The sequence below is a fragment of the Pleuronectes platessa genome, chromosome 17 (genome assembly GCF_947347685.1).
Source record: "Pleuronectes platessa chromosome 17, fPlePla1.1, whole genome shotgun sequence".
In the NCBI taxonomy this organism is placed as follows: domain Eukaryota; kingdom Metazoa; phylum Chordata; class Actinopteri; order Pleuronectiformes; family Pleuronectidae; genus Pleuronectes; species Pleuronectes platessa.
The window spans coordinates 21,591,353-21,610,168 of record NC_070642.1 but is presented as its reverse complement, the minus strand read 5'-3'; the positions used below and the strand labels follow the sequence as shown (position 1 = coordinate 21,610,168).

The 18,816-nt window shown below is 43.6% G+C and overlaps 1 protein-coding gene across 1 annotated transcript; it reads left to right on the top strand.

Moving 5' to 3' along the window:
* The first annotated feature begins 781 nt into the window (after positions 1 to 781).
* si:ch211-243j20.2 (uridine-cytidine kinase-like 1) lies at positions 782 to 18,205 on the top strand. The gene is made up of 15 exons (XM_053444789.1): positions 782 to 870; positions 2,414 to 2,622; positions 4,615 to 4,721; positions 5,641 to 5,811; positions 7,733 to 7,804; positions 10,039 to 10,228; positions 10,405 to 10,466; positions 11,756 to 11,772; positions 14,065 to 14,163; positions 14,391 to 14,484; positions 14,938 to 15,000; positions 15,110 to 15,232; positions 15,419 to 15,526; positions 15,937 to 16,093; positions 16,542 to 18,205. The coding sequence occupies exons 1-15, from the start codon at positions 782 to 784 to the stop codon at positions 16,616 to 16,618; spliced, it is 1,638 nt and encodes a 545-aa protein (XP_053300764.1). The 3' UTR covers positions 16,619 to 18,205.
* Positions 18,206 to 18,816: the final 611 nt, after the last annotated feature.

Genomic DNA, 18,816 nt, shown 5'->3' with positions numbered 1-18,816 from the left:
GGAACTTGTGTCATCATGTGGCTTCTAATTAGATCCATGTTGCTGTTGCAATTCATCATTAGTATAGAACAGCACTGTAATGAAACAGTTAGTGTTATCTAACAGAAATCAGCACGCATGTATTTTTGTACTTCCCCAGAAACCTGTACTCTGCAGTGGATATGACTACTGGATCAATTGTTGTGGATTACAGGACTAACAATTTAATACTGACATAAACATTATTAATATTATTTGCCTGTATTTAGTTATTCTTTGGGTCCTTTTTATTTAGGTTCAGCCATTTAATTAATGTAACATTTTAAAGAAGTATACGATAAGATTGTTGATCCCTCCTATATGGGGAATTCGTAATCGACACAGCAGCACAAGGGAAAAATTAAGTAAGAATACAAATTTGAATAAAATTCAAATACCATATATAAGACGAGGAACATTAAAACAATGTACAAGCCAGTTTTTCCAAATGTGCAACATAAATATTGAAGAAAACAACTCGGTTATTGTGCAGATGTGTAACCAAGGAATCAAGTTGTTTTTATATTAATAAATAACTTTTATTTAACTAACTGGAGAATCTTTTTTCTGGATTATTCCGGAATCAACTGTGAAATCTCAACGTGGCGCTTTTTTCCGATTTCCGTAAATGTGGCATCGGGATTGCGTTTGACGTCTCCTGCTGACGTCATGACGCTGGCTGTGTTTGTTTTCTGTGCCGCGCAGAGCTGAACCGACCCGACCCGACCCGAGCTGAGCCGAGTCGAGCCAAGTCGAGCCAGACATGGAGCCACCCAGCAGCGCCGGCCAGGCGGACGAGCTGCCCGCGGACGAGGCCCCGGAGGCGGACAGATCCATGTCGCGGTCCGACAGGTTCGAAACAAAGATGATCACACAACTGCTGCTAGGAGGCTAGCATGCTAACACAACCTAGCTAGCGCCCTCGCGCGTTGTGTCAGCGTGGGCTGCGGCGAACAAAAGACAAAACACAAACTACACAACAACACAACAACTCATGAAAGCACACATCAGAGGTTCGGTTTCACGTGTCACTCCCGGCTGCTGTCCCCGTGCTAACACTAGCTAGCTGGTGCAGAAAGTGTCTAAGCTAGCTAATAGGGAAACTTCTTTAAAACACAGACAAGGCTTTAAGGTGTTTTGTGTCGTTAGTGGAGGTTTGTTCTGGTTTCAAACTGGTTTCCACCACGTGTCAACGTAGTCTGGTGAATCCGGTTCAACGCGGCTCCAGGTGCATGTGGATAAATGATGAGGAGGGACAGAATAAGTGAGAGAGTCACATTCACAGGCCAGATAACGGTAATCTGTGGCTTAGACTGGTAACACTGGTTTAATACAACGAGGGGGGGGGGGGGGGGGGTTCCAGATCATCCTGTATCTGAGCCACAATCTGTCCGTTCACCTTGTCTGTGATTATCACAGTTATAACACCTTCCATGAGGACTGTGCTCCACGTGGTGACTGGAGCGGAAGATTCCTCTGATGTGTGTTATTCTCACAGGTTGATGACTGCAGGACAAATGTAGGTCATAGAAGCATTAATATTAATTTATGCACATGAATAAGTGTTGATTTGCTGATTTTGTCCCGCAGCAAATTTAGATAAGTGTTAGATGTTCCTGAAGGCTTGTTTACGTCTCTTTACTGAGAATAATCATATCTCACATAGATAAATATACATTTAAATCACAAACAAGGAATGCTCCTCGGGAGGCACAGACACAGGAACCGGACAGTCTGTAGTTTAAAGACTCCATAGTAATGATCCTAGTCTCTTCTTATGTAGCAGCCAAGTGATGACACCCTTACTCATGTGAACGCAGGCCCCCCCCCTCTTGTGCTGTGTCCAGGGCAGTGGTGTGATTTCCTGGGGAGGGTTGGAGAGTTCCTCTTCCTCCCCCTCAAGCACACCTACAGTAGCCGTCCCTGTGGAGAGACAGAGCCGAGGGACGCTCCAGAGCCCGGACTCCCTCTCGTCTCTCTGCAGGACACACGAGTGTCTCCAGGTCCTCACCAGCTAAACAAAAGGCTTTGAACGATGCAACTTTTAAAACGTTAGCACCTTGTTTCTGCCCGTTCATAGCTCCATCACTCTGATTTGCTATGACTGGTGAGAAAGAGGTTTGTCTCTGTTCGACCTGCCTTTCATTTAGCTTTGAGGAACCTTCAGATGTCATGAGTATAATGCCCGTCATGGAGCAGCAGCAGGGGGCCGGCTATGAGCTAACAAGGCATCTCTGATGGCAGCCAACACAGAACTAAAATCAAAGTTAACATTCAAGTTAAAAGTCACAGATTCATGTCTTTGTTCCATCGTTTTTGATCAGGTTTGTAATTTAGGTGGTGACATGCGTGTCTCAACTCTGTCGTCTGACCCTGTCCTCTGTCGTCCCTTCAGTGGGAGTGGGGACGACTCCTCGGACGGCCTCTCCGCCCCTGTCCCCCGCTGCCCTTTGACCCCGTCCTTTACGCCTCGGAAGCGGACCACGAGCCTCTCGAAGACGGAGCCTCCGCTGCTGAGGACGGACAAACGGACCATCTACACCGCAGGCCGTCCCCCGTGGTACAACGTCACCGGGACCACCTTCAAAGAGGCTTTCGTTATCGGTGAGAACAAGAAGGAGACTTTGATCGTCTTCTGTGTGTTTACAACCCGTTTAGATTGTTAACTGTGAGAGGACGTGTCCAGTGAATTCAACAACTCAAAACTAGCACAGAGAAAATTATGATAACGTCAGAAAATATATGAAAACAGCTTTTTACAAAGAGGATGTCCGTAAATCACTTTTTAATGGCCAACAATCCATAACACAATCTCATAAACACAATTGTGCGACAGAATTGTTGTGTGTAGGGTTTCTTGCCTTTGGGCACGCTCTGCTGTGTCAGCAGTTCAAACGGCTCGGGACCACCGGGCCCCTCAGACGCTGCTGCCTCAGCACTGGATGTTGGGGCGAGCGGTTCAAGCGGCCCTGGAGGATCAGGGTCTTGGCCGTCGGCGAAAAGCCTATCACACAATATTTCTGTGGCTTAAGTGTATGTGTGTGTGGGGGGGGGTTAGGTAGGTGTGTCTGAGCCGACTCGCAGCACGGTGTCCCAAAGCCATTTCTTGAATTCTCAGTTTAAAGGCTGTAGAGTGTTTTGCTTTTCAACCACACATTCTTGCTTTAGATATTTCTGGTTCTTGAGGCTCTAGCCTGGTTTTTACAGCCCAGCCTCCATCTTGCTGAAGCAGCGCAGTTAAATATCTGCCTGAGGACGAGTTACAGCAGCAGTAAAATGAGCCGTGACACACACACTGTATGTGTTTGTGTGTGTGTGTGTGTGTGTTTGTGTGTGTGTGGTGTGCGCTTGAAATTGCGGAGCCAATGTTCCGTGATCAAACACATCAGATGGGCATTAGCAGGAACACGTGGAGGGAGAGGTGGACGTTATCTTTAGTGGGCAATCTGTTATTGTCAATGGGCCTCGGAGACTGGGCACAATTTCACACTCAGCTGTGCTGTGGGCGATGTGGGTCCGGCTCAGAGGAACCAGACTCTGCAGAGAACTCAACAGAGCGAGGAGGAGGAGAAACCGTCCTGTGTTCAGTGGGATGGGGAGAGAGGGAAACATGTGGTGGATAGAAGATGTAGAGATGGAAGGAAAGATGAAGGGATGAACCAAACGTGGAGGGAGAAAGTGGGTAGAAAAACATTGTGGAGCATCACAGCTACCTGAGGAGTATCTTACATTCTGGTTTTATTGCTAATAGAAAGACGGGTTTATCTGCAGTGGTTTCTCCCTCGTTTCCCAGTCAGCAGATTTGACCTTGATGGTTCTTATCAGAGTAAAAAAAAAAAAACACTTCACTGAGAGTTTTTTATAACACAGAAGTGGCTCCGTAGGCTATTTCTGTTCCCGGCACACACGCGCGTGCACACACCATCAAACACACAACAAACGCACAACAAACGCATCCTGTTTTTCACCTCTTTTTGCCAGTCAGCCAGTGTGCCGTGCTGGCCCAGTTCCCAGGGCCGTTGTCCTGAAGGATTGCACTTGTGGTCTTTAACCCAGGAGGTCGGGAGAGGTGAAGAAAGGATCCGGACAAACTCATCTGTGGTGCAGCTGTATTTAGTTTTTCTTGTCGTTTTTGACTCCAGCACAAAATATTCTGCTGTGCCAAACAAAACATGTCACACAACTGTTTTTTTATGCCTCTGCACAGTGACAGCCAGAGACAATATGTCTCCTTTCCAGCCACGTGGACATGATATCCCAAGAAAGTCTTGAGGGAACTTCTCGATGATGAGGTTTGAATGTTCAGAGGTCAGAGGTCAAGGCCACTGTGACCTCACAACACATGTTTTACCTTTTGGACCCGACATCTCAAGAACACCTAGAGGGAGTTGGTTCACATTTGGTCCAAATGTAATTTCATGAAGCTCTTATCACACTGGTGCTTGGTTGCGATTAGTTATTTGATCTTATAAAAACGGGATGTAACATTGGATTAATAAAAGAAAGGGATCTGATGACCATTTAGCTGTTGTTTCCCTGTAATATAACAGATTTGTTGGTTGGTAACGGGTTTGTGTTTGTGTGTTTTCCTCTCAGGTCTGTGCGGAGGAAGTGCTTCTGGTAAAACCACGGTGGCCAATAAGATCATCGAGGCGCTGGACGTTCCCTGGGTGGTGCTGCTCTCCATGGACTCCTTCTACAAGGTGATTTTAAAGTGTAAATAAGAGCTTTGATTAAACGTCAGGATTGCAGTACATTAACTCGCTCCGTGGACATTGTCTCCCCCGGGTTGTCGGTGCTGAGTTAGTAAAAGCCTCGGACTGATAACCGTTCAACACAGTAGTTCATATCAATTACCCCCCCCCCCCCCTCCTCCTCCTCCGAGACCCGAAGTCGATCATTCCTCAGCTTCACACTACTCACTGAATGGAAGAGTCAATTTACGTCTGCATGTCTCTGTGGATTGGTGCTGGTGGTTGTAGGCCTAGTTAAGTTCACACCCGTGAGTGAAAACAAGTCGGATTGGTTCATTCCTAAAGGAAAACTCCACTCTGCTCATATATGTACACACAGACACACACACGCAGCGATATGTGCAGGAGATCTCTTGTGATGTGTTCAAGGTGAATGGGGAAAAGACGTACTTTGTATTCTGCTCTGTTCCGTCTCCTTTGGAGTTTAATTTAACAGATGAGCTGGTGCATATCTTTCATGGTCCGCAGGCGTTAAGTTTTCATGTTTCTCCGTCGGTCCGTTCCATTCTTGTGAACGTAAAGTCTCAGGAATGCTCCGAGGGGAATTTCATTATATCCGACACAAAGTTTCACCTGGACTCAAAGGTGTGCTGCAGATTTCGAAGGGCAAAGGTCACTGTGACCTCACAAATAGTTTCTTTGGCCATTTCTCATAAATTCAGACACTAATTTTGACCCAAAAAAATTATTTTATAACCAGAAGGTCATTTGAAACCATGGTGTTCAGCTAAAGCATCTTTTTGGCCGTTGGTGTACAGGTGTCAGATGGTAATTTAGTTTCTTTTAAAGATAAACATTAATCCATACGTGAACATCTTTAGTCTGAGGTCCTGCGTCTCTAACTCGTTGCTGTTTCTGTGTTTTCCAGGTGTTGAATAAAGAAGACGAGGAGCTGGCGGCCAAGAACGAGTATAACTTCGACCACCCTGACGCGTTCGACTTCGAGCTGCTGGTCACCGTCCTCAGGAAGCTGAAGAAGGGCAAAAGCATCAAAGTGCCGGTGTACGACTTCAACTCTCACTGCAGACGCAAAGAATGGGTGAGGCTCTCTCACCACATCGACTGTGAGCTCACAGCGTGTTGTGACTCTCCCTTTGAGATGAGGTTTGATTCCCCAGGACTTTATTTAAACTTGTGGCAAATTAAAACTTTCTTGGCTCTGTCCCTCCACCAAGTTTTCGTGGAAATGTTCTCAGTAGTTTTTGCACAATCCTGCTGATAAATAAACAAATGGACCGAGGTGATAACACATCCTCATTGGAGGTGATAATAGAGCTTGTGTCACTTTACAGCTATGTGACCTTTTCACATTGTGATTGTGTCACTACTCATCACCTCTGCCAAGTGGGTTCTGTTTTCACCTGTGTTCAGTTGTTTGTTGTGTTTACTGATGGTTTTCTGTTTGTAAGAAGCGTAACACAAAGACCACTTGACAAATTCCTTCGAAATTTGCTGTCAGGATGTTTTATGGCTCAGAAAAGAACTCATTATGGTTCAGTGCAGATCCAGATCACGGGGCGCATACAAGATTTAGTTTCACTTTCTTTAACATTGCCACATTCAAGTTTTTCTATGATTTCTTGGAAATTATAATTAATGGATCTTGATGAATGAAGTCAGGCCACTTATGTGTGAGTGTGAATGTTGTGCAGCTTGAAGCTAATGGGAGATTTGGAGTTAATGAATGAAACCAGTTGGATTAAGAGTGTTGACTAAATAAAAAAACACTTTTGTTGTCAGAAAAGTTGATAATCTTCTATATTAGCGAATCATAACCATGTCGTCGTTATAATTCTCAGTGGGAAAAACCATTCCACTTCACTTTGAAGGGGATAATCTATCCTCATAAGAAGATGAAATTAAGTTCTTGGTGTAAGAATCACTTAACCCCCCCCCCCCCGGGGACGTGTTAGTCTTTAGAGCTGATGCCAATGGAAATGCCGGCTAATTTTCTAATTATTAAGGATCTAGTGAACAGGACATTAACCCAAGCAAAGAGCACGAGGCCCGTCCCAGGAGCATTGTGAAGAATCAATCTGGCCGTGTTGCACTCTGACAACTCTTCTCTATTTCTTTGCAATGTAATTTCATGGCTGAAAGACACAACGCCATGCGGGAAATCGCCTCTCAGGACTCGTGACTCCAGAATCATTTTATGGTCCTTTCGTACTGATGTGAATGTGATTAAGCTGCGGGGCCCCGAGGGCTGCGAGGGCCAACCAGCTGCAGGCTGTACACACTCCCTGTGTTTAAATGTGTGTGTGTTTGTTATGTGGACCAATGAGAGGCCACAGTCAAGTTTCTTATTCTCTCATAAAGCCGGAGGTCACCTTCTCTCCTTCTCTCACTCTATATCGGGCACAGACATTTAAAGACTCACTAAATCATCTCTTACAAAAGAAAAGGGAAATGAATGAATCGATAAACACTCATCTCTTTCTTCAGATTCCACTTTACCTCTTTACACACAATCTCTCTCTCTCCTGTGCTCTCTCTCTCTCTCTCTCTCTCTCTCTCTCTCTCTCTCTCTCTCTCTCTCTCTCTCTCTCTCTCATTCTTTGCTCATTCTCTTTCTCTCTTCCTCCAAATCAATACCCAAGTGTCCAGTCCATTGACCCGAGCACGACGCCAGTAAGAGGAAGTTAATAGGATTGTGACAAGCTCAGCACCATTTTGTCTTTGATTGAGGGAGTGATTAATTTCTCTCGCTCCCACACAAACACGTTCACAACCAGTTCAGGTTCAGGATGAGGTTTATCAGATAATCAGGTTGAGAAGAGATGGTTGATGATGTCTATTGAGTCTGTTTGAAATATTTAAAACATCGGCTTTGGAGAAGAAGTGTTCACGCAGTTTGATTCGGTGGAAACTGAAAGTAGAAAGATGATCCTTCCACTGCACAGACTTTGTGGCCTCTTGCTGGAGGACGTCTTTTTAATCCATATCTGTTTATTCTTCAGAAAACAGTGTACGGGGCCAATGTGGTGATCTTTGAGGGAATCCTGGCCTTCGCCAACAAGGAGCTTCTGAAGGTAAGAACACTTTCATCTATTAAACAGTGAAAATCCTCTTCCTCTCCATCACAGCATCAACCCATTGAGTATTTCATTCTCTGGTTGTTCTATGAGTGATGATATTCTGAGGAAAAGAGCTGTTTTGAAACCGAACAATTCTCAAGGATATAAAGCAATTCTGGGTATTTCCCCCCCCCCATTTAAATCCTCTAGACTTTAAACTTTATTGTTCCCTGAGGGAAATTCGTTTTCAGTCGTTTCAGTGCAGCTAGAATCTGTAAGAGACGAGCAGACCAGCTTTATGAGGAGGAACGAATTCTGCAGTTTTACAATGACGCTGCCGACGCTCAGAGGAAATCCATGAGCTCTGAGCGGGAGTCGTCTTTATGGGGGAGCGGTGCTGCTGCATCCTTTTGTAAAGAGGGGGGGTTGTGTGTCTGTGTGTGTGTGTGTGTGAGTGTGTGATCTGGACCGTGGTGATAAGGCTGGCGGCCTCCCCCCCTGAGACCAGCTGTGTGGTTGATTATCCTCATAAGAGCCATTGTCCACAGTGATTAATTGTTTTCCGTGTCCATTCTCGGAATTGAAGTAAATTACAGCCACGGATCTGATATGCTAATGAAGAGGTGTGAGTTTTAGAGAGGCTGCGGAGGCTCAGGTAGCAGTTTATTAGGTACACCAAGCTAATGCTAATGCAGCCTAATAAAACAGCTGTACAGTGAATCCTTCCTTAATAATCAGTCCCTGATCTGGATCAATATTTCATAAGCTCTCCCCTCACCTGCCCCTCATCCTTCCACCAGGTTGTTATTCCATCCAGTGGCTTTGGTGTGATAAGCTCCTTGGTGGAGATAACTGAACTGTGGAGCAGGTTAGAAAATGATGCACAGCTTCAGCCGTGCTCTCCAACCTTTAGAAACAATCCTCTCCTCATTTACCTCCGTCTCTGAGCCGACAGCCGTGATTATCCAGCAACATGCCATCTTTTGTTCAGGCCTTCTGTCAGATTTACAGCAGAAAGGAATCCAGCAGCTTGTTGTGCCGCTGAGTTAAACCTGTATCCCCACTGTCCTGCCCGTCCACATCACTCACACACTCCTTTTCCTCTCCCTGCTCATCAATAGTTCTTTCTCTGAGCGGAGCCGACACCTCTTTGTTGTTCCTCCTCCGTTGTGGTACGGCCTCATTGATTATTCCTGGTTTTTGCTGAGTTAAGGTTCAGTTTAATTGAGCTCGGTAGACGGATCTGTGACCGACTTTCTCTCTTAGCGGTGACAACGATAAATGATGTGTCCTCGGTTTGCTCCTCTGATCCCTCGACGTGGGCCGAGCCCGGAGTCAAGTCACTGGAGTCAAGTCACTGGAGTCAAGTCACTGGAGTCAAGTCACTGGAGTCAAGTCACTGGAGTCAAGTCACTGGAGTCAAGTCACTGGAGTCAAGTCACTGGAGTCAAGTCACTGGAGTCAAGTCACTGGAGTCAAGTCACTGGAGTCAAGTCACTGGAGTCAAGTCACTGGAGTCAAGTCACTGGAGTCAAGTCACTGGAGTCAAGTCACTGGAGTCAAGTCACTGGAGTCAAGTCACTGGAGTCAAGTCACTGGAGTCAAGTCACTGGAGTCAAGTCACTGGAGTCAAGTCACTGGAGTCAAGTCACTGGAGCCAAGTCACTGGAGCCAAGTCACTGGAGCCAAGTCACTGGAGCCAAGTCACTGGAGCCAAGTCACTGGAGCCAAGTCACTGGAGCCAAGTCACTGGAGCCAAGTCACTGGAGCCAAGTCACTGGAGCCAAGTCACTGGAGCCAAGTCACTGGAGCCAAGTCACTGGAGCCAAGTCACTGGAGCCAAGTCACTGGAGCAGCTCTTTTTCACTGTCTCTCTCAGGACTGTCGGCTTCTCTGACGGAGCTTTAATATGAATCTTACACAGTCTCTCTCCACACACTTATACTTTAATTAATGTACGAGGGTTTCACTCAATTAATCCATTTATCAATCAAGTGAAAATCGAATTAATCTGACAAAACAACGTCCAGTTCAGCTTCTCTTATCTGAAACTAATCTTAATTTATATTAAACATCTTTATTAGTAATTTGGACAAAACAAGTAATTCGATTTTTAAACTTCAGTAAAATACCTCTATTTTCTCAATGAGGTATTTAGGGCCACAGAATTCTCTCTAAAGCTGCACAAGACGTGAAGAAATGGAGAAAACTAATCAAAGTGAGTTTTATAATGTCTCCCTCTCCCGCAGCTTCTGGACATGAAGGTGTTTGTTGACACGGACTCGGACATCCGTCTGATCCGGCGTCTGAAGAGGGACGTTTCACAGCGTGGACGCAACATCAACGGGATCATCAAACAGTACAACAAGTTCGTGAAGCCGGCGTTCGAGCAGTACATCGAACCCACGGTGCAGGTCGCCGACATCGTGGTGCCCAGAGGTCAGAGGACATCTGATAAAATATCATAGTTTTGCTTTTATATTGTGTCCACTCGTATGTTCACACTTAATAAGGTTTAGTTTATTTTATGTGCTCTGTTATTATAAAATATAAATGATCTCTCTATGTTAACACTGATTAACTGTGACTCCTTGTCCTGTGTGTGTTATTTGCAGGAGGGGAGAATTTCGTAGCGTTGGATTTAATTGTTCAACACGTTCACAGTCAACTGGAGAAGGTAAGAAATCCCTCTCAGTTTTATTGTCATGATTTTACTGTTTTCTATGAATCTGGGTTATTTTCACTCTCACAGTCGGTTAATCTTTGTTCAGGCTGTGACATCTTGTAGAGAAAGTGCTGCCTCAGCTCTGTATGGTGCTGATAAGAAGGATCCAGTTTATTTCATAACATCTGCAGTTGATTCTCTGTAAAGAAAAGTCTAACGTGACCTGGCTTTAGAACGATGACAATAATAACAATTTCTACTTCTCTAGTTGCTAAATTCTCTGAACTTGGAGGCTCCTAGATTTAATCAATCGTCTCATAAAAGATTCTGTCCATGCGCAGTAACATGTGCTGAATTAAAACGTCCTAACGTTCATTAAGCCTCAGAACGGTCCCTCTGATCCTCTGTTAACTGTGTGAATCCTCCCTGATGCTCCCTGTCGGGTCGGTGGAGAGAACAGGTTCAGTCAAAGATCTTTAATAACCAGCGAAGATGATAAGTTACGTTAAAACAGTTCTTCAGCCAGATCTGAAACCATCTGAAGGCTGGTTAGGAGTGTGTTGGACGTAAAGGTCTTTGTTTTCCCACTTCCTCCCTCTGCTGGTTGAAAGAGGTAAACGATGGTCCTGGTTTCCAAGTTTCAGGAGGAAATCCTGCACACGGACAAAATCAAACCGTGGATTTACTCTCATGATAATATTACTTTTGTGAGATCCTCTCCTCCCTCATCTCTGAACATGATGAGTCCACAGTCGGAACCTGAGACTAACGACCCTGTGAGAGAGCAGAGGTTTATCTTTACTCACACGTACGGTCATCCAGTCGGTTTATGACCTGCACCAAACTATGATTTGTTCTCTTTAACATAATCAAGCACGTCCACAAACAAGAACACAAGAAACCTACATTCTGTAACGTGGATGAGTGCACACACGTGATTTATTGAATATTCATCCGAGCTTCTTGGATTCTAAAGATTGTTCTTTCTAAACCAAATAATATTAAATACTTCTGTGTTACTCTTAATGTTTTTGATGGTTTAATAACTGGAACTTCAAAATGTAAAATGTACAAATCCAAATGTATTATCAGTTCAGTTAATGTCTTTCCTACGTGAAGTTTAAACAGACAAACATTTATTTTGCTGTTTGAAAAATGACTTTTTGGGCATTTGACATTACAGATGATATTTACTGAACAATATCTTATCTCATGTTTTCTTGTGGTTCTCACCTGTGTGTGTGCTTGTGTGTCCTTTGTGTGTGACCCCCGCCTGGCTGATTGCTGTGTAACCATTCCAGCGTGAGAGCACTGTGAGGTATGACTGTCAGAGCTTTTTACTTTGTGATAACTTCTGCAGCTTCTACGTCTCACCTCCGTTTTCTGCTGTTATTTTTCTCTGTCTTCATCTCCAAATCCTTTAACCGCAAAAAACGACAGGCAGATAAAAGGGGTTTGATACACATCAGTACCAGATATGTCTGAATCCTTAATATTGGGATCAGACCCCAAAAATCGATATCAATCATCTAATAAAACCCCTGCACCATTTTATTTCACGACCGTCATAGAAAATAAAGTGTAATTCTCAAACAGCAGGTTAAGTCCCCCCCCCCCCCCCACATCAGTGAAAATATGTAATTATATCTTTGCACAGAGCTGCATCCCCTGCTGTTAAAATGAATGTGATCAGTGGTGTCCACCTGAACGGAGCCAATAGATGTAAAAGTAAGAAATTGGACGGTAAACCTGGGGAACAGGAATAAACGAAGCAGGTCTTCCTCTGCTCTCCTGCTCCTCAGCTCATTTCTCTTCTCAGTGAGCTTGGACCAGGCTTCAATTTATGAACCTCATTAAAAATCTTTACTGTTTTAAACATTGGCTGAATCTGCATCGCACCAGGTTCCACAGGCCACTTTCACACAGACGCACTAAAACGTATTAGAGCGAGAACTCTGCACGAAGATAAACTCGTGATCTTCACCTGAAGCCATCGGGAGGTGATTGATTCCTTGAATATGAAGCGTCTCGCCCAAAGAAACACAAACATAGACTGTAAATAAAGGTAGACGGGGCGATAAACCATCAAATAACTAATTAAAAATAAACTAATTCGATCTTGAGCAGTTTGTTACATCCGCTAACATGGAGGAGACGGGTTTTTGACCCATCTAGATGATTTAGCTTCACTTTGGGGATCTGTCGTCCATCTTTACACAGTCTGTGATCCAAAATGAAATGTTGAGGGTTTGTGTTCCTGTAACAGACAGAGAAACTTTAAGTTTAATGGAACAAACAGCCTCAGGCTTTGGGGTAAAACGTTGAAAATAAAGTAAAACAAAAAGAAGCCTGGTTTAGAAATGTCTCAGCTATATTCCACAGATTAATCCACATTTAAAATCCACTTGAGTCTTTAGATGAAAGTTGGTTTCATGGTTTTTGTCGTCGTTTTTCTGAAGCTGAGATCAATTATCCGCTCTGTGAATGAATGAGCAGGAACTGAGGCTCCTCTCAAAGCTCCACTGCCTGAGCAGCAATTAACCATAAATAATAATCCATGATCTATATTCTGGACCTAACTGAGCTATTTGTTGAGTGTTGCACAGACAGCAGTGATATAGTGGAGCTGTTCCTCTGCTCTAATACTCTTCTTCTTCTTCTTCTTCCTTTCTCTTTTTTATTTCACTTCCTGTCCTGTGCTTCTTTATCTCCTCCCCCCCACTTTTAATCACTTTATTCCACCAAATGAAAATCTGTCACCTTCTTCTGAGGAAGCTCCGCTGGGATATGTGAGGCTCCCTTTGTGCATCCTCATAGCTTCTATGCACTCCGGCCTCTTGCTGTGCATCTCTAACCGAAGCCTTCACGCAGCCAATAGGCTACCTCGATATTTCTGACGCCTTTTATTAGAGCCCAACGATTCTATCCGCCAATCACGAGACAAATCGGTATAATAACCTTTATGGGAACAAGTTAATTAGAAGAGAATTTCTTAAAAGACAAACATCAGCTGTTATTAGGCGACAGAAATCAAACCTTCATCTTGTTTCACGGCTCGTTCCCTTTGAAAGCTTGTGTGTGAACATGTTTGTGTCACATTTACTAATTCATGGAGTTCTTGTTTTTGATAATTGGCTCCAGGCGATGGTTCTCACACTGAGACGTGACTCAATCCTCCCTGTTTGTATCGATACAGGACGTCCTGCTTCATTCTGCAGTAATATGACAAGAACTTCCTCCAGAACCTCATTTCGTATAAAAGATTTTGATGCAAACATATTTCTATACTTGACATTTGTAGAGAAACATTAACAGAAGGAAATGAGTCAGTATCATTAACTTAGAAGTGAAGTATCAAGACCTTCAGCTGCTTGGCAAGAAACAACATGGATTTCTTTGACTTTTCTTTGAAACCTAAAAAAGACGCATGTTCCTTTTCTTTTCCATCGCAGCTGCTTGTCTGAAATCAGTTTCTCTTGTGCTCGACTCGTCTGTACAAACAGGCCACACTAACCTTCAGTGGCTAAAGCTTCTCTGGTGTTTAAAAGAGACAAAATTACTTTTTGTATGTTTAAACTTGTGACGTTTATTGTGTGTGTGTTTGCCACAGATCGGCTCTGGCCTCGGCTCATCAGGGTCAGCCGTTACCCAGCACCCTCAGTGTCATGGAGAGCACGCCGCAGGTCCGAGGCATGCACACCATCATCAGGTCAGAACACACTTTCACACTCGCACATTTCACGAGCAACGTTTTCATTTATGTTTAATGAGATATGTTAGAAGATGTTTAAAATCCCTTAAAGCTGGAGGAAATGAACAGGAAAGTCAAAATGGACAAAGCAAGAGGCCGAGACGTCCTGACTTCTACTCACTTGTGTACATCAAGCTTTTTACAAATGGTTGTCGTCCCCTTTGCGTGTTTGTGTGTTTGTGTAGGAACAAGGAGACAAACCGAGACGAGTTTATCTTCTACTCCAAGAGATTAATGAGGCTTCTGATCGAACACGCCCTCTCCTTCCTTCCTCTCAAGGTTGGTCCTTGTGTTTGTTTTACAATAACCTGACCTCGGGCCTCCAGTCCACTTCAAGGTTGAATATTATTGAAAGTAAAAAAGTTAAGAAATATCTGTCCACTACTCAAAACTGGAAGAATAGATATCATATCTGCCAAGTCCTTCAAATCTGTGAGAATGTCAAAGAAATCTCCAAATGTTAAAGAAAGTTATAATAAAAAGTTTCCTTCCCTTTATCTGCAACCATTTCAAATGTATATCTTGAGCCACGTCCCGTCCTTCCAACGGACTGAGGTGAAAACATAACCTCCTCGGTGTTGGTAATAACAGCAGTAGCTTTGATTGTACATTGGTTTAACCAGTAGAAAGCTGTCTGAACCTTCCAGTGTTCTGGTCTCTAACTGGTAGAGTCGTAGCTGACGAGATGTTTCACTTTCTGTTTCCACTGATTCTTTCCCTTCGTCTCTGCAGCCAGTTTCTGTGGAGACGCCTCAGGGCGGCGTCTATGAAGGCAAGAGGCTGGGCGGCCAACGAGTGAGTCGACTTCTTCTCCGCTGCTCGACACAGTTAAACCTCAAACCCCAGATGAGCTGCTGCATCAGTTAATCCTCTGAACACGTGTCATTCCTCTGTGGTCGAGTAGATCACCGGTGTATCGATCCTCCGAGCAGGAGAGACCATGGAGCAGGCTCTGATGGCCGTGTGCAAAGACATCCGACTGGGAAAGATCCTCATCCAGACCAACCATGACACTGGAGAACCAGAGGTGTGGAACTTTTAGACATTACAACTAATCTGTCTCGTGAGCTATAAAGAAGCAGCGCCTCACAAAGTGAAAGGAGATTCTCCGGAGAATTCACCTTAACTTTGCTTTGTCAGTGATTTTTTACTTTACAGAACAGACTGATTCATGTTGTGAAAATCTGTTCACTGTCCTTTCTCCTTCCTCCAGCTTCACTACCTCCGTCTGCCTAAAGACATCACTGAGGACTACGTCATCCTGATGGACAGCACCGTGTCCACCGGAGCTGCTGCTCTCATGGCGGTCCGAGTTCTGCTGGTGGGTGAACACTTACTATCCTTAAAACCCTCTCCATCTTTCAGTGGGTGGGAAACTGTTGTACTGGCTCTTTCCAGTCTCTGTATATACTTTACTCATTCATGTAAGAAAGGTAGACTAGACGATGGGGATCTTCAGCAGTAGATTCAGGATGTGTCATGTCCACCGAGTGTGTAAATGGATGATATCTCATTAAAATCTGCACTTTCTGCAGGTGAGTAGTTTTATGTTTAATACAATAATGTGCAGGTTGATCTCAGACCATGTAACTGTTTCCTTCAGCGCTATTGATGGAGCGGAAATTATGTGTATTTCAACTTTGAGCATATTTTCTGGATTGAAAGGTAAAATCTTTTTTCTCCATCTTAAATGAGTATCTTCTCTCTCTCTCTCTCTCTCTCTCTCGTCAGGACCATGATGTAGCGGAGGATAAGATCTTCCTGTTGTCGCTGCTCATGGCCGAGATGGGCGTGCACTCGGTGGCCTACGCGTTTCCTAAAGTCCGCATCATCACGACGGCGGTGGACAAAGAGGTCAACGAGCAGTTCCACATCATCCCCGGCATCGGTGAGGTCATTTTCTGCTTCTCTCCCCTCCGGCTGTCGTCTGCTGATCTGTTTGTAACTTGTATTAAAAATAGTTTAGGGCTGAAACGAGTCTCAGTGTCCTGTGATAGGACCTGACTGTCCTCTCAGAGCTGTAGGAGCTGCTCGGCTCAGTCCTGTACATCAGAGTGAGCCGCTGCTGAGTTAATCTTAAACCTGTAATGGCAGCTGGCAGAGGACTGTGTCTAAAGGTGATGCATGGGTCCATCAGTGGAGGTTTTCAGCAACGTCTCAGAGGAAAGGAAGCTGCTGCAGTGCTGCTCTCTGTGGGCGAATTTGAGAGGCTCAATCTGATCAGATGAGAACTAATCAGATTCACACATATCTATAATGACTAAACGTATTTCTGCAGGTCTGAGTCTTCTGTCGTTTCACCTGCTGCTGTATCATCTCCACTTTCTCCTCCTCAGGAAACTTTGGAGATCGTTACTTCGGCACGGACGCTCCCTCCGACTGGTGTGAAAGTGACGAGGGGATGGACTTCTGAGCAGAGGACCAATCAGAGACGTGGAGCGTTGTTACAAAAGCACTTGTCTGTTTAGAAAGAAAGAAAAAGACTCCTCTTCATCCCCTTGCTGCTCCGATCCCATCATCTTCATCCTCCTGACCCGCGAGGTGACGCCGTCAGGTCTCAGTCCATTCCCCCATTCCTGTTAACAGTAACGTGTCGAGACGTCACAGTTCACAGCGCTGCCTCTCATGTGGATATTTTCTGGCTTTGACATCTCGACGGTCTGTGCGGCACAACCCACTCAGAAGAAACACTTGATTATGATTTTGAAACTTGAGAAGCTGCGACTGTGAAGCTGCTGAGTCGACGTTGACACCTTTAGAGTTAACGTGAGTGTTTGGTTCCTCACATCGATCAATCTGCTCCACGTTAATTCAGTCATAATAACATTTTGCACAAAGACACGACACCCTCCTTATCTTCTAAGACTAGTCTTTATCATAAACATAGAAATATTAGTTATTACAATATTCTTAGTGTTATTTTGAGCTGCTGTACTGTTCTGTAAAACTTGTTTTTTCTCAGGCAACTTTATCTGAAAGGGACGACAAAGATCCGTGAACTTGAACAAGAACAATAGCTTTTAGAAGAACTGGTTTATAACACGTGTTAATGCAGCTATGAGCAGATGTAGGTTTGTTGTTAACTCCTCCAGATGCAGTAACTAGTAAAACACAGGTGCCATTATATAAAGTATCACTGATGGAGGAGTTATGTACTGTATTTCTGCTAGAGGGCAGCAAACTTCACTTTTCCCTGTTTACGTCAGATGTGAAGCACAGAGCAGATCTCGTGGTGCCTTCGTGTTTTGTAGGAAATAACGTGAGAGCTAATGAATTAGACGTTGGAATAATAATTATATTATTTTATTTTTCTCGTCTTTTTAAGGAGGAGATATATAAATCAGACTGATTCATACGCTTGCTGCTGCTTGTGGCCTTTTTCTTATTTTATTGTTTTGAATTATTTATTTTGTTGTACATCTTGACATTTGTTTAAAATGAAATCACTGCCATGTTTTCCAAATTGCAGAGCCAAGATTTTGTACAGGTTGTTGTTGTTGATGTGTTTTTAAAGACAACTACTGTTGTGCTGATACATTCACTGTCCAGGTCATAGAATGTAAAGAACTTCTTCAAACTGTCCAGACATGAGGGCAAAATATAAACTGAATCCGAGCGCTGCCATCTTGTGCCGATTTATCTCTCGACAAACTCAGATGAACACACAACTTCCTGCACAGAGGTTCCTGTGGTTTGTTCCTCCAAAGCTCTGAGGAACGTCTCTGAGCGGAGGGAGAAAGAAACTCCATAACTTGAAAGCAGAATCAGCTGCTGTCCCTTTCATTTGTACTGTGAGTTACATGTTGAAACTCTTTTAATCTGTGGAAGTTGATTATCTCACAACTGAACTTTCTACTCAAACTTGTTGCTAAGTTATTTGTTTTTGAGAAGCAAACGGCAGCGTGAGGACTGATGAACTTCTCTCACAGCGGAACATCGCAAGAAGATCGACGGACAAATACGTTTTCATACAATTTGTTCTTATGATGTATTAAACGTTTTAAAAACAAGACATTTTAAAAACGTATTAATTGATTGACTAATTGAAGGACATTATGATTATTTATTAATGTCACTAACATGTTTGATAAGTCGTCTCCTCTCTGTGAAAACCTTCTGTCACTTTGTTTGCATTGATTCAGTTTTTGTAAATGTCTTCTCACTTGTACAGAATTAAACAACATTGCATCAACACAACTGTTGTGAGTCAAGGTAAATGTAATTTTGTGGTTTTCTCCTAGAGGGCGGTAAAGGTCACATTTTCCTGTTTACAGCGGATGTGACGTACAAAGCAGGATTTCATGCTGCCTTCATGTTCTGTAGGAACTAACCTGTCTATAAAAAGTTCTGACTATTGACAATTTAATTGAAAAAGAAAAATTAACGTATTACAATAGATTAGAATTATAACTATTAAAAATACCCTACCACACACTGACACATCTACACAATATATAATCTGCTCTTGAGATTATACATAGATAGATTGAAAGATGGATTTTAATGATCTCAAACCGGGAAAAGCCTGAGTTACAGCGATAGGAGTTAAAATATTGAATATATAAATTATATTTGAGTTAAATTAATTTCAGATTATCGCCTTAGAACAAT